Below are 13,397 nucleotides of genomic sequence, written 5' to 3'. Positions count from 1 at the left end.
GCTCATACGGCGACCGGAGATTCTAGTGGTTCGTCGTCGCGGGCATGTGGAACGATGAAGTTGGAGCAAGGTTTGACGAAGTCTGCGGGGCGTCTTCGCTTGGCTCTTCACTCCGGAGCAGGCGCTAACACCCATGTAGTGACGCTTTCCTCACTGCATGGAAAATCATCCGCAGACACCTAGCTTTGCCTCCTTCCCGTTACCAAACTCATATATTGTTCCTCACGCAGGAAGCCGATTGGGGTACGGCCGCCTTTAGCCGCGACCAATGTGGTCAAGCCTGCATCCTGGGTTGTCCTTTGCGACAGCCGACATATTACAAGGTGTTTAGATTGGCACCAGCTGATGAAGGCCCCTTATGCTCACTGGCCGGCACTTCAGCCACGCGACTCCTCGTTGTGCAAGGCAGTTCGTGTGGGGTATCGCATGGAAAATTGCCGAGGGCAGGGGTTGCGCATTTCAAGATATTGCGGCTGAAGTAAGAAGTAGCATACTGCAGTGTGGGACGATGGAGTATGTGGGAGGAGGCACAGTTCTTGACCAAACCGCTGGTGAATACAAAGAAGAAGTTTGGCTATGTTTATCTTAAGGATGTATACACGCGTACCAAATCTCAAGAAGTGGCGTACGTGAACATGTTTCTGTCCAGAATTGCTAACCATCCCGACTGCCCGACAAGCCAATCTCTGCGACGACACGATGCCGAGTGGACCAAGCAATTCGCATCCTTAAATAGAGCCAAAGATTATCACCAAGCAATCTTGGCAAGCAACCCGTTGGGCCATCGGCGCACACAATACTTTCTTGCCTCATCAATGGTGAGCCATCCCATACCAAAAGCAGCCGGAAGGAACCAGTGCTCGACGGATATCGTCCTCGTGTCGATAGTGTCCTGAAGAGATGGAATGTAGCAGAAGATAAAGACAACAACGATCGCGAAGATCATGGCAGGGAAGAGTGACCAGTTCTGAGTCGCTTTGTTGAAGATCGGTGGCTGCTGGAAGATGCTGAGCCTACGGGTGCGAGTAGCAAGTAGGTTGAATATTTGCCTGTCGCCAATGTCAGCTGGTTCTTTGCATCACCTGCTCGTTCAAACTTACATGATTACCAGTGTGACGAAGTAGACACTCGAGGCCTGGTTTGCGATTTCCGTGACATAGTCCGGATCGTATTGCTCGTCGTACACACCGAACTTCAACCACATTGCCGTGAACGGAACTCCCTTACGCTCCATATACCAGAAGCTCATAGTGAAGGCCAGAAAGCACTCCAGCAGACCGACGACAAAGTAGGCATGGAAAATGAGTCGAGCGTTCACAAGTCGGTCCTTCTTGGGGTTGCGGGGAGGGCGAAGCATTACATCGGCCTCCGGCTTTTCGTAGGCAAGAGTGATAGCGGCGGCACAGTCGGTGAGACAGCAGATTATGATCTGGATAACGTTAGCTAATAAGCATTGAGCATCAAACCCAGACGTAATTACCATGAGGAAAGACGACAGGATCTGCGGGATACCGAACGCGACATTGGTAACGACCGGCCACAGCTCGCTGAAGCTACCTGCGGGAAGCAAGTAAACTATTGTCTTTTTGAGATTATCGTAGACGAGCCGACCGTATTGGACAGCCTCAATGATGGCGGCGAACGAGTCGAGAAGAACCATATCAGCAGCTTCAATGGCGATGTCTGAACCACTGCCCATGGCGATACCAATGTCTGCAGCTTTGAGCGATGGAGCATCGTTGACACCATCGCCTGTCATACCGACAATGTTATCACGTGCCTGGAATTCCTTAACGATACGGAGCTTCTGTTCAGGCGTCGTCCTGGCGAAAACGATCTCGTGATACTGGCAAAGCTGATCCCATTGCGCCTCGTTTAGGGTAATGAGTTCTGGTCCACTCAAGACGATCGACTGCTTCGTAGTGCCGATCTTCCCATCTCGACCAAGAGCGCTGATGTCATCTACCAATGCGGAATTCGAAATGATGCCGCACTCCTCAGCGATCGCCTGAGCAGTGAGCTTGAAATCACCGGTCACCATGAAGATACGGATAGAAGCTCCTCGAAGAACACGCACTACCTCTGGGATCTCGTCGCGAGGCGGATCAACGATACCAACGATGCCGACAAACGTAAGACCCTCTCGGGCAGCGACCATTACTTCTTTCTCAGGATGGCTGGAAAATGGCACGATGGTCGGCTTGCGAGCGAGAAGTATGACACGCTTGCCCTGGCGGGACCAACTGTCTTTGACGGTCTCGATACGAAGGCGTTGGGCTTCAGTAAGCTCCACTTCTTCGCCTTTGTCGTTCAGGAGAAGGTCGCATCGGGGTAGGAGGATATCAGGAGCTCCCTTGACCATGAGAGTGGCGTTGTTGCTCGTCGACGTCTGATTGGTAGGTGTCATGATCCGCACCATGAACTTGTTCTTGCTGTTGAATGCAATCTCGAAGACCTTTTTCCAGTCGCGACGCAACTCAGCCACTGATCCGAGGCCCTCAGAAAGTCGAAGTATGGCTTGGTCTGTGGCATCGCCGTTGATCTTGCGCTCAGCAATAGGCAAATGTGACGTAGCGGCGTCAAATTCGCCAGAGTTGCAAAGGCCACCGAGGATACGGACGTGGTCCATGATGCTTTGCTTAGGTTTAGAGAGAACAGTGAGGTTCTTCTCAGACCGAAACACCGCCATCATGTCACGCGCGGCATCTGTAGTGTATTCTTCTCCCGCTGCGTAGATGTCCGTGACCACCATCTTATTCTTGGTCAATGTTCCGGTCTTGTCAGAACAGATCACTGAAACGGATCCCAGTGTTTCGACAGTCTTGAGCGACTTGCAAAGGATCTTGTTTTTGCGCATAATGTTTGCAACAATCGTCAAGCTCGTCGTAAGCGCAATCGGTAAGCCTTCTGGAATGACTAGAAGAAAACAGTAAAGTCAGCACACTTGTGATGGATGTACGGATTGGCAGTGTCTTACATGCAACAGCGCAAGAAACACAACTAACGATGAGAAGAGGCACGTCAATCCAAGTGGGATGAGATTTCCTCAGCCATGCTGCCCTGAAATGCGTGAGTACAAATCCTTCAATTCGTAGAGAGCTAAGCATAGACATGTCGCTCGAGACCAACCACAGACATACCAGAGAACCACAATGAGAATCACGACAGTGGTGATGAAGAGTGAGATGATGAGCACGAAACGCAGGATCTCCTTCTGGAGCGGTGTCATGCCAGTCTTTGGATCCGAGGTAAGCTTTGCGATGCGACCGAAGATGGTGTTGTCACCAGTAGCAACGCACACACCCAAGCAGGAGCCTGATATGCAGTGTGTTCCTTGTAAACCGATATTATTGGTCTCGAGATAGTTGTCTTCAGTTGATTCGACGGTAGCTACGACGGGCTCGGATTCACCTATTGTATGTTAGTCCTCGTACCTAGGTTGCAGACATAATACTGACCAGTAAGGATTGCGCGATCGAACATGGCATCGCTGGAGATGTCAACGAAACGAACATCGGCGGGCAGCTTGTTGCCCTGCTTGATGACAATAATATCGCCAGGCACCAGGTCCAGTGCTGAAATGCTAGCATGCGATCCGTTGCGTACAACGATGCATTGATCGGGCAGCATTGTTCCGATAGATGCCATCACTCTACTTGTCGACCAGTCTTGCCATGCATTGAAAGCGGCTTGTATAAGCCAGACAGCGATCAATACACATGCAAGCGCCAAGTTGGCAACAGCTGGTGGATGACCAAGAGGCCTCCAGGCGATGAATACCAGTATGCCGGCAACGACGAGAATACTACCAAAGCCACCGAAGAAGTAGCCTATGATCTTCCATAGCAGGCCCGAGGGTGGAGGTGTCATTTTGTTCTGACCATGTTCGCTGAGGCGACGCTTTGCTTGATCTTCGGAAAGTCCCTGCTCGATATCGACAGAGAGGCGGCGGCACAGCTCGTGGACGGCGAGTGTATGCCATTCGAGATCTGCTAGATCTAGAACAAAATACTCAGTACTAATAGTGCTGGTATACTTGAGCAAACCTACCAACGGCAGCCTTCTCTTTGGCTTTTTTCACCTCGATCTGCTTCTTGTGTTGACCCTCATCGATCTCGATGGAAAGCGTACGGTCTGAATATCAATCGAGGAGGTCAGCACATGTTCCACACGCGGTCCACATAGAAGCATTGCTCACAAGTGATAGGCAGTGCAGTCTCGGGCTGAACAGTGCGAGCTCCTCCAGCACTGCGGATGGAGAGACTGCCCACACTTGACCGTCGCGATAGATTACGCTCATGGCGGCGTTCGTGCGTCGCATATCCGTCTTCTTCGTCAGGAAGGCGAAGCTCTCCAAAACGGACGCGAGGTGCGACCTTTTCTTCTTCTTGATCCATGTACGGACCTGTCGGTGTAGTGGGCTAGACACTGGATGGAGCACCACAAAGAGATGTGCGAAAAAGAGGGAGAAACGAGCTAGAAAGCGAGAAGAGAGGTAGCACAAGACTCATGGATGCATGAAGCGCGACTTATACTGTGACAAGTGGAAAGACCATTTGCCGTTATGACAAGCAGCATGGCTCTGGCAGCTCTGGCAACGCGTCAAACACGTGCTCGTTCGCTCTGGGAGGCGTTTCTAGGACGTAAAAAATCCTTGGAAAGCTGAGCTACATGAAATTGCACCAAGAATGTGGTACAGGATCTTTCACCTCTTTGTCATAGTCGAGTTGAAGCGATTCGACGCACAAATACCTCATACAAACCAAGACAGGACCAGGGTCCTGCAACAGGTAAATCGCGACCGCCAGAGGTATCCCGCCGGACCTTTTCCCACGTGAGCATGATAATCCATTGGCGATGGTGTTGTTCGGGACCGTTGATGGTTAGCCGTGAGCGATTTTCGAACACGTACACAGCCACGCTACGATGCACGAAAGCAGGCTTCTGCCGCTTCAGCCTATGACCATGCGCGATTTTCGACCTCACTTCCCTTTGAATGTAGTCATCTCGTTTCAAAAGAAAGGAGCATGGCTTTCTTGGCGCTATGTTGATGCTTTGCGGTGGTGAGCGACTGCCTGTTGAAGCAACCCGGGTTTGTGGGCCTTCTCAAGTCCCACCGGCACGTTCATGGCCTAACAGCCACATCGTGTCAGAGGTTGCGTGGACGAGCATTACATGCGTGCTTCAAGTGGACTTAGCGACAACGTGGGGGAGGATGCAATTCGTTTTCGCATTCGTTCATGCCATCATGTGTGGCTCAATGCTGAGTTTCGGGCCCTCGAAAATCACAGTGTGTGCACATAGATCACTGTTTACACAGGCAGGAAGCGTGGCGAGGATATGTACAAAGCCATGAAGGCCATTGAACGGTTGTGCTTTAGGCAGAGTTGTGGGTGGTAAGAGAGGAGGCCTGTTCATACAAAGGGGGGTCTTTTCCAAGGTTGTCTGTGCGCAACGAAGCTCCCCAAGCCAAGAGGCGGCCTGGAGCACGCGAAGCTTACCACCACGTGCGACATTCCTCTCGCAATGGACACCCACCACGCGAATGGACAATCGCAGAGCCCTTCGGATGTGCCCCCTCTCCCCGAACGAGAGGCACAGCCCGCCATCTCGGCATGGCGCCGATATGTCCATCTGTACGCCCCCATGATCGCCAGCATCTTTGCTCTATCCTTGTCGCCAGCCATCCACCAAGCCCTTGGCCTTCCAACTGGCACGAACATACTACCAATCACGGCCTCTTTTGCGATACCCACATATCTCGCAGCATCCTTATTCTACCCCACAAACCAACCCGAACCTACTCCCGAGCAATCGATCCGCTTCACGCGTAAAAACGACTTCTACCGCGCAGGTGTAATCGCAACATACGGTCGGCTGTTCGATGCGCCGTACAACGTTACACGCTTCTTGATGGATGTACTATTGAGTTACGGCGCCGACCAAGTCATCGGCGAACGTGCTGTTGGCACGAAACAGCGGCGATCAAATTTTCTGGTTGCCTTGACGTGGATTGTCGGTAGCAGAATGGTCGCACTCTGTCTGGCGTTCGATACACCTGTCCTGCAAAGACTCGTCGTCATGGTGGATCGAACGCTCTTTCGCACGGCCTATGTCGCGCTGGTAGATGACGTTCTCGGTGTTTTGACCCAACCTAATGTTCGAACCTTCAAAGGGAAGATCACCCTCATCGCGACCCAAGCATTTCTTATCTGCGCGATCGGACTAGTGTTCGTTGCATGGGCAATGAGCCATTCTGGCGAGATAGAGAGCGCCTTGGCCGAAATGAATGCAGAGTTAGGTGACGTCAGCTCAAAGACCCCATGATGTATTTTCATTTTAGATAAGATTTACCAAGTGTACGAAGCACAAGATCGCAAGGAGCACGAACAACGTTCGACTACTCTTCGAACCGGACATCCATCACACTCCTCCTTTGATAGGCTCTAGACAGTATCGATACGGAGCATCGGACTGATGCCTGCCTTGCCGAGACTTTCGCACTCAGCGACTCCAAATCAAGACTTATTATCGCCCGAGTACACGTCGCGATTCTGGTTGAACATAGCGATGTAGACTGGTAAGTGTGATCATCGTAATAGCATCATGTATATTTTATGATACCTCTTACTCATCATCGTGCTATGCTCGTGGTACGTAAAGCTACATGCAGATTTCGCACCTTGACGTGTCGACATTCTCGGGTCATTCCGTTACGTAGAGGCATGCGTTTGTCAAGTTGTCCACACGCCTGAATCGTAGATCGATATATATGCTGTCGGTTCAGGTAGTAGTTTACATTTGACAGCGGCTCTTAGGTGCTCTAGTGAGACCAAATACGTCCAAATAAACAGTTCATCTTTATACGTTCGCTGCAACCAGATATGGCGCTTTACCTTCTGTTCACCTGGTTGCAGGGTTTTGTCCCAGAGAGATGTTTTGATGTATATGATGTGCGTTCACCGTACAATGAAAGCGCGCGTCTGCGATACGCACACTGATTTGAACTCTTCCACACTCGCAACCCCAACTTGTCTACCACCCTCTCCGATACTCGTAGACCCTAACTCTTTAAAGCACACGATTCAAAGTATCTCAGCCTCACGAGCCGCCGTAACTGATCGCTCTTGTCCACGAGCAGCAATCCCTTCATCGTTCCAACTCTACCCATGGTATGTATACAACACGTATCACAGTTTCAGTCATGCTCTGACTGATCACATATGTCCCATTCTCCCTCGTTGTCTTCAGTAGCTGCTGCCCAGCTCGAAAAAACCAACATCGCCGCCATGGACGCCCTCCTACCAACGTCCTAGCCACAAACTGTGCGTCTCAGATTCCTCGGTTTGCCCACGGAGATACGTATCGAGGTACTTCTACATATGCTAGTCGAGGAGGGAAGGCTGTTTCCGCATAACACAAACCGAAGCTGAAGAGGCAAGGACGAGGCTACTACGAGCTTACCGCGAAGTACGAGTCGACGTTCTCTCAGGCCATGGGTTTGTGATTCTGGAAATGAGGTTAGGAGCGAATTGGCTCCTGCCAATCGTATGAGGAGTGTTCTTTGGACACAACTGCTTTGACTTGAGGACGTAACATAGGTGGACAACAGGCCTTCGAACATACCATAGAGCAGAACTAAGGATGTGAAGGTGCCGATGATGGAAGACGATTATACATCGGCTACGGTTAGATATTGTCTCCCCTTTCTCTAGGATACCTTCAAGTGCTAAAAGCTCCGTAATCAAATCCCACTTGTCAGATAGAAACCTCCATTGTAATGCCATATGTTCCAAGATGTCACTGTCGATCTCTCCCTGGAGAGTACATTCTTCGAAAACCTCGAAACCGGCGTAATGTTGCCTCTGCGCTTCCTTTGATCCGCAGATTTTCGAAATTCATCCCCTCTCACCACCACTCCCTTAATCCTCTTCGAGTATCGCCTGGGTGACCGTTCGCGAAGGACGCTAGCCCACTCACAGTCTTGGCAGGAAGGTCAAAGGACACAACAACTCTGTCTCACTTCCCCTCTCTTCAGTAAGCCAAAGTCGTATAACCATCGGTATGCAGTCAAATACCCCACCATCGTTCGAGTCTATCGTAGCGATGTTCAGCAACCTCCCGGAGGACATGCTTGCGTATATGAATGGAGTCGTTGACGACATCATGGCCCAGGACCCGAATGGCCTTGATCCCTCTGCCTCGTCAATTGCCTCCAGATTCACGGAGTCTTCAAGTCCTCGTCGTCGGCAGGACACCGCGGCGTCTCCCCCCAAGCCGTCCCCTCCTCCCCCGCCTCCGCCATCTCCGCCTTATCCCGGTGCGTGGGATCGTGGCCGTGCCTGCGTGGTCAACGCGACCAATACGTACTGGTCGTATGGAAGGGAGCATGGAGTATGTATACCCTCCTTCTCATTCACCCGATTGTATGCTAACGAGTTGTAGTGTAGTCAAGAGTCGAAGAGCAACCTTGTGGACGGCGAACGAGTTTATATGAAACAACCGAACGGTACTCTTCGCTGGGCAGTCTTCAAGCAGCAAGCTCGGGGCACGCTGGCAGCTAGGGCGCACCTGAATCAGATGGTGGAAGCTGTAGGCGGCGACCCTGCGACATTCAGAAACAGGCTTGCCCAAGCGGACTACGTTCTGGCTCGAGAGGAACCTACCGGTGTCGTCCGTGAGGAGGACTCTGGAGAAATGTTCTCGCTTTGGTCACCAGTTCACCTGGGCCAACCAACGTCCAATTTCTTCTGGGGGACAGGACAGTTCGCGGGCGGTACACTGACGATGGCGCCGTCGACCCAGGAGGAGATGGAGTGGTTTTGACGAGGTGGAACACGTGGTCCTTGGACTGAAGAGGCTATCCAGTTGGTGTGCGTGCTCGCTAAACCGATGATGGAAGACAGCTTGTCGATGGAGGAGCTGGCCGCTTGATATTAGGTAGACCAAGCATGAATGAAGACAAATTCCTTTACGTAAAGTCTACCTTATCATTATGCATATCCCATGGTTCTTTTGAAATGTTGACCTCCGATGTATGCTTATGCTTCGACGCTTCAAGCATGGACAGTGACAGCTCAGTCCATCGGCCCAAAATGTTGCTGACAATTCGTAGAATATCCTTCAGACATACAAGAAGTTCTTAGCGCAGTTTAGGAAGTTGGCATAGTCATGGCTAACGCTTGGGCCTCACGATCCGGCGTGATGTTGATGTTCGTTAAGTGTGTTCGTCTTACACTTTTCTCGCACGCCAGACCGCACCAGCGCTCTCACAACCAGAGACAGAAGCTCGCAAAGCTGTATATTCCCTGAAGGTCTACCGTCATATTCAGACCTATCCCGCTGACGTTTTGTCAGCTCCCCGCTCAAACCACCACGACCAGACAAGAGTCGCCTGAGGCATTGTGATCTCGCTCGGAAATTCGAACCATCCATACCGCGACGCTTCATCGATACGTCGACGGAAACCACAAGGATAGCTGCGTCTTCGCAAGATTCTTTCTCGCGCCTGCCAGAGGAGGTGATCACACGCATCATGAAGTGCCACTACAACAACTATATCGGGGGTGTGCTTCTCTGCTGTGAGACGTTTTTTCCAAAGGATCCAGGCTTCTTGACAGGCCTTTGTTCTTACGCTGCTGAACTACACTGGTGTGAAGACGACGAACGCAAGTATGGTTATCAGCCAGTGGCCACTACAATCGACGCAACAAAGATCCAGGAGGTCCTGAAGATCCGGCTTGTCAACAAACTCTTCGCTCGCTGCATGCTTGACGCCTTCTTTAAGAGTCCCATCATATTTGAGCATGTGTCATACGATTGGACAGATCCGGGAAAGGTTTTCTGGTTTCTACCTTGCCAGATCGAGCCAAAGCTTGTCCAGAGTGGTGGGCGCATTCAAGCTGAATACTACACCAGGGTTCCCTACACGTACCGCTTTGTTTGGAACAAGACCGACACCCATTGCGTAAGAACTGGTATGGACTTAGCTCTGACAAAGCAAACGCATCTGCCAGGTATTACCGACGCCGATGCGTCGCTGCTGGCCAACGATATCGACAAGGTCTTCATCCACAACCCCAGCGGTCTTACCGTTCGCGGTATCCAATTTAGTCGTGATTTGGAGAGTGGGTCGATCTGTGATACCGAATCGACAGCAAAACTAGTTCGATTGTATTGGAACGTGCTTGGGGGTGCACATGGGCAGACGATGGACCTTGACCACAACCAAGAGTTCACTCTAGACCTATGATTCTCAGGGTATGTGGAGCCAGATGTGGCACTTTCAGCTGACACACGGGTCAAGCATTGGCGGAATTGACGGTAATCTAGCATATTGGAGTGTGAAGGAGCCAAATGGGGGCTCATAGGCGCGTGGCACGATCTGCTCCAGTTGAACTAAAGTAGCCCAGGCTTTCCAAACTTAGTTCCAGAAGCTGTATTTGTGATATAGACAAAGCCAAAGATTCGTGTACGACTCCTGGAGGGCCTCACATCTAGCCCATCAAACACGAGACTGGCGTGTTGGCTGTATGAAAGGTGTATCTTCCACTTTTGCAAGTTGTGTCTCGTGTAAAAAGCTTCTCAAATGATGCCATCACTCTATGTTCCACATATTCAATGAGCTGATCCCGTAATTCTTTGATCGTAGATGCTGGTCATTGAACCCTCTGGATACCAAAAATCAGATGAAGAATCTTGTAGGAACTCTGCATTCCGGTCACCATGAGGAAGGGGCGTTGACATAACTGTACTGCCGCCAAGCACATGAAATTCCGACTTCAGACCAAGTTATTGTTGAAGTGAACGTGCAGGCGCTGTTCAATCTATGGCGGTGCTGTTTCGGCGTAGCGATCCTCAGGTTTGGTGTTCGCCTACTCTGGTCTCTCACAGCTCCTGGCTCAGAAATCTTGACAGCTTTACCACACGACCGCCACGTGCGACTATACCTGTAGTCTTAGACACAAGTCCGATAGCTCTCATACGCTGACAATAGTTGCGATAACTGCGATGTGCGCATAGGCACTTCCGCGCCATCAGCCACCGCCGCAGTACCGTACTACCATCGCGTCCTTGGCCACCGATACCATAACGACTGCAACTACGATGACGTCTTCATCAGCCCCCGGGTACCTCCGAAAAGCTCATAACGATACCGACGGCGAGATGGTATTGCTTGTTTCGTCTGAAAAGAGACCTTCTGGCGGCGTCAGATCGAGTGCTGATACGACCCCTCTCCTGTAGGTCCTCCTGGCAGCATGCTCGACCTCAACGACACCCACAGACAGCTCTTACAGCATACCGTCACAACCAAGATGACAGCGCTGACAGCTATGGATGGTACCAGAAGCTCTCCAGGCGTTGGGAGCCCTTGAGGCGATAGAAGCCCTCCAAGCAACCCCTCAGCTGGGAGGCGGATCCGCAAATACCAACATGCTTGCCCTCTCTCACGGGAGCTGAAACTGGCTACACACCAATATCCGATCATCGTTTGATCCCGTGGATACTCGCGGACAGCCGCCTCCGCAGCAAGACAACGCATGCAGTCGGCGGACAAAACAATTGCTACGACGACCATCTTACAAGGCTCTTTACACACTCAAGCCGGCAACTACCACAGTGCTTGGGAGAACAAATCTCTGGCGTCTCTCAGCCACGAGGAGTGGCCAATACTTTATCGTAAATTGACTTCTGAGGAAACCACAAGATCACGAACAGATGTAGCTTCCACGTCCGTCTTCTATCCCCCCACTTGGACCGATAGGAAAGTACAACATCGCCTGCGTTCCCAGAGCATGAAGCACTACCTCATCTCGTGCGAGCCGGATATGGCGACCGCCTGCGATTATCTCCAACCAAAACCCGAGGAGACGAGCGCGTTGGAAGAGATGGAGAGGATGTTACGACATACATCGCATTGCTAGGGAAAGAGAAAGAGCTGGATGTCGCCTTCCGCACCTGTAAAACGACAGAAAAGGGCGCACGTACGAGCGTGGAGATGTATCCCTACTTCGCAAGTTTGCGAATGACAGCCATGGGTACCGAAGAGGTATCCTGGTTTGTAAGGGAGACGTCGACTTCAGGTACCCAACTTTAGAAGACGTGGGATGACGCTACCAGCGAAGACATCGAACCCAGAGTCTTCTCTCAGCAGTTCAAGCTTTCTATACTCCTGACATCTCTGGAGTAATGTCTTTCCTCTTCTAGGATAATGTACGAATGCGAAGAGCCCTTTCCTTTCCACAGTGGAAAATGGACATGTGTACAGGGCATACTTGGATCGCACAATCCCATCTTTGGAGGTAGTAAGTCAAGACGTGGATACGACTGGCTCATTTCTGAGTATGGTGACGTCGAAGGTAGCGTCCCTGGGTGGCCTTGGCCTAGACGAGACCCTGCTTTGGACTGATATGGTCGCACTTTCCACCCTACGAGGAGAGTTTGATTTCAATGAAGCGCTGGGTGCAGCATCAGTCGCTATACCATGATGTACTGGCGTATGTTTCAAACGGCTGCATATCTCTGGGAAAGGCTGCAAGGGGTATATCGGATCTCCCGACTGCGCTCGTCTGCAGAGTCTTCAAGCACATATGCCTGTTCGATGGCCCGGTACTTATGGCGTTGGATCGCACCGTTGTGTCAACGGTTCTAAGCATTTTTGCTGCGAGGTTTTACTTCCAAAGCACCGTTCCGTTACCTATGGTCAGACACCTTAGTGGTTCATGGCTGACCAATTTTTGAAGAACATTTTTCAAGTCCTGGACCTGCGTGAAGCCTGTCATGGTTGCTTGGTATGATCCTAGACAATTTCTCAGAACAGTTTCCGGTACCAGAGTCGCCCTCGGCCCAGCAGATGAAGAACCGGACTCAAGCTTGTAACCATCCGCGAACCCTGTACTTCGTGGTCTCAATTTCGGACATTTTACCATCCTCTTACTGTGTCGAAACATAAGTTGACAGTAACAACGATGGGCTGTAATCGTAACTCTCGAGAATAGTACGGTTGTCGGCTTCGCCTCTGTCACAGAGAGATCTATCAGGATACGTGCATGGTCTGGTGGCCATGGCCAGGAACCTGGATTTGTAGCGATTAGCTGTATTGACTCCGCGGAGATTAGGGTCATAAAGCGCCAGGTCTATTGGAGTACTCAGCGAACGTATCGGTGACGACGAGGATTTGGTTTCGAGTCGAGACCGACGTGCGACAAGGAAGAGGTCATCCTATCATACAACAACCTCAGGTGTGGCTCAAGGTAGTCGTCTAATCAGCGAGGCTGCCCTTACTCAGGGTGTAGGGGCGCATACCTGAAGTATTTTCTGTCTCACGCACAGCCGTGTTCTATTACAACAGTGGCAAGGGATTGCCCCGTAGGATGATTGAGCGGGCAAGCGCGGGG

At 51.2% G+C, this 13,397-nt stretch overlaps 5 protein-coding genes across 5 annotated transcripts; 3 read left to right on the top strand and 2 right to left on the bottom strand.

The window, feature by feature from the left end:
- Positions 1–748: 748 nt before the first annotated feature.
- CC77DRAFT_1056004 (calcium ATPase) lies at positions 749–4,397 on the bottom strand (the record flags this gene model as incomplete). Its single annotated transcript, XM_018527873.1, has 8 exons — positions 749–1,049; positions 1,101–1,429; positions 1,481–2,916; positions 2,978–3,060; positions 3,141–3,411; positions 3,459–3,998; positions 4,051–4,134; positions 4,199–4,397. 8 exons carry the CDS (start codon positions 4,395–4,397, stop codon positions 749–751), a joined length of 3,243 nt encoding a protein of 1,080 aa, XP_018391307.1.
- A 1,095-nt stretch (positions 4,398–5,492) lies between these two features.
- On the top strand, positions 5,493–6,819 carry CC77DRAFT_9989 (hypothetical protein). The gene has a single exon (XM_018536549.1). The coding sequence runs from the start codon at positions 5,527–5,529 to the stop codon at positions 6,325–6,327; it is 801 nt and encodes a 266-aa protein (XP_018391306.1). The 5' UTR covers positions 5,493–5,526; the 3' UTR covers positions 6,328–6,819.
- A 1,347-nt stretch (positions 6,820–8,166) lies between these two features.
- Positions 8,167–8,826, top strand: CC77DRAFT_1003916 (hypothetical protein; the record flags this gene model as incomplete). The annotated part of the gene is made up of 2 exons (XM_018523231.1): positions 8,167–8,394; positions 8,446–8,826. 2 exons carry the CDS (start codon positions 8,167–8,169, stop codon positions 8,824–8,826), a joined length of 609 nt encoding a protein of 202 aa, XP_018391305.1.
- Positions 8,827–9,171: 345 nt separating this feature from the next.
- Positions 9,172–10,252, top strand: CC77DRAFT_1056001 (hypothetical protein; the record flags this gene model as incomplete). The annotated part of the gene is made up of 2 exons (XM_018527872.1): positions 9,172–9,299; positions 9,358–10,252. The coding sequence occupies 2 exons, from the start codon at positions 9,172–9,174 to the stop codon at positions 10,250–10,252; spliced, it is 1,023 nt and encodes a 340-aa protein (XP_018391304.1).
- A 2,288-nt stretch (positions 10,253–12,540) lies between these two features.
- On the bottom strand, positions 12,541–13,288 carry CC77DRAFT_12024 (hypothetical protein). Its single transcript, XM_018530137.1, has one exon. It carries the CDS (start codon positions 13,122–13,124, stop codon positions 12,672–12,674), a length of 453 nt encoding a protein of 150 aa, XP_018391303.1. The 5' UTR covers positions 13,125–13,288; the 3' UTR covers positions 12,541–12,671.
- Positions 13,289–13,397: the final 109 nt, after the last annotated feature.

The sequence above is a fragment of the Alternaria alternata genome (genome assembly GCF_001642055.1).
Source record: "Alternaria alternata strain SRC1lrK2f unplaced genomic scaffold CC77scaffold_1, whole genome shotgun sequence".
NCBI lineage: Eukaryota > Fungi > Ascomycota > Dothideomycetes > Pleosporales > Pleosporaceae > Alternaria > Alternaria alternata.
This window is presented reverse-complemented; position numbering and strand designations above follow the sequence as displayed.

Excerpts from the sequence above, each read along its gene's own strand:
- CC77DRAFT_12024 (XM_018530137.1), bottom strand. The coding sequence starts at position 13,124 with ATGACCCTAATCTCCGCGGAGTCAATACAGCTAATCGCTACAAATCCA.
- CC77DRAFT_9989 (XM_018536549.1), top strand. The coding sequence starts at position 5,527 with ATGGACACCCACCACGCGAATGGACAATCGCAGAGCCCTTCGGATGTG.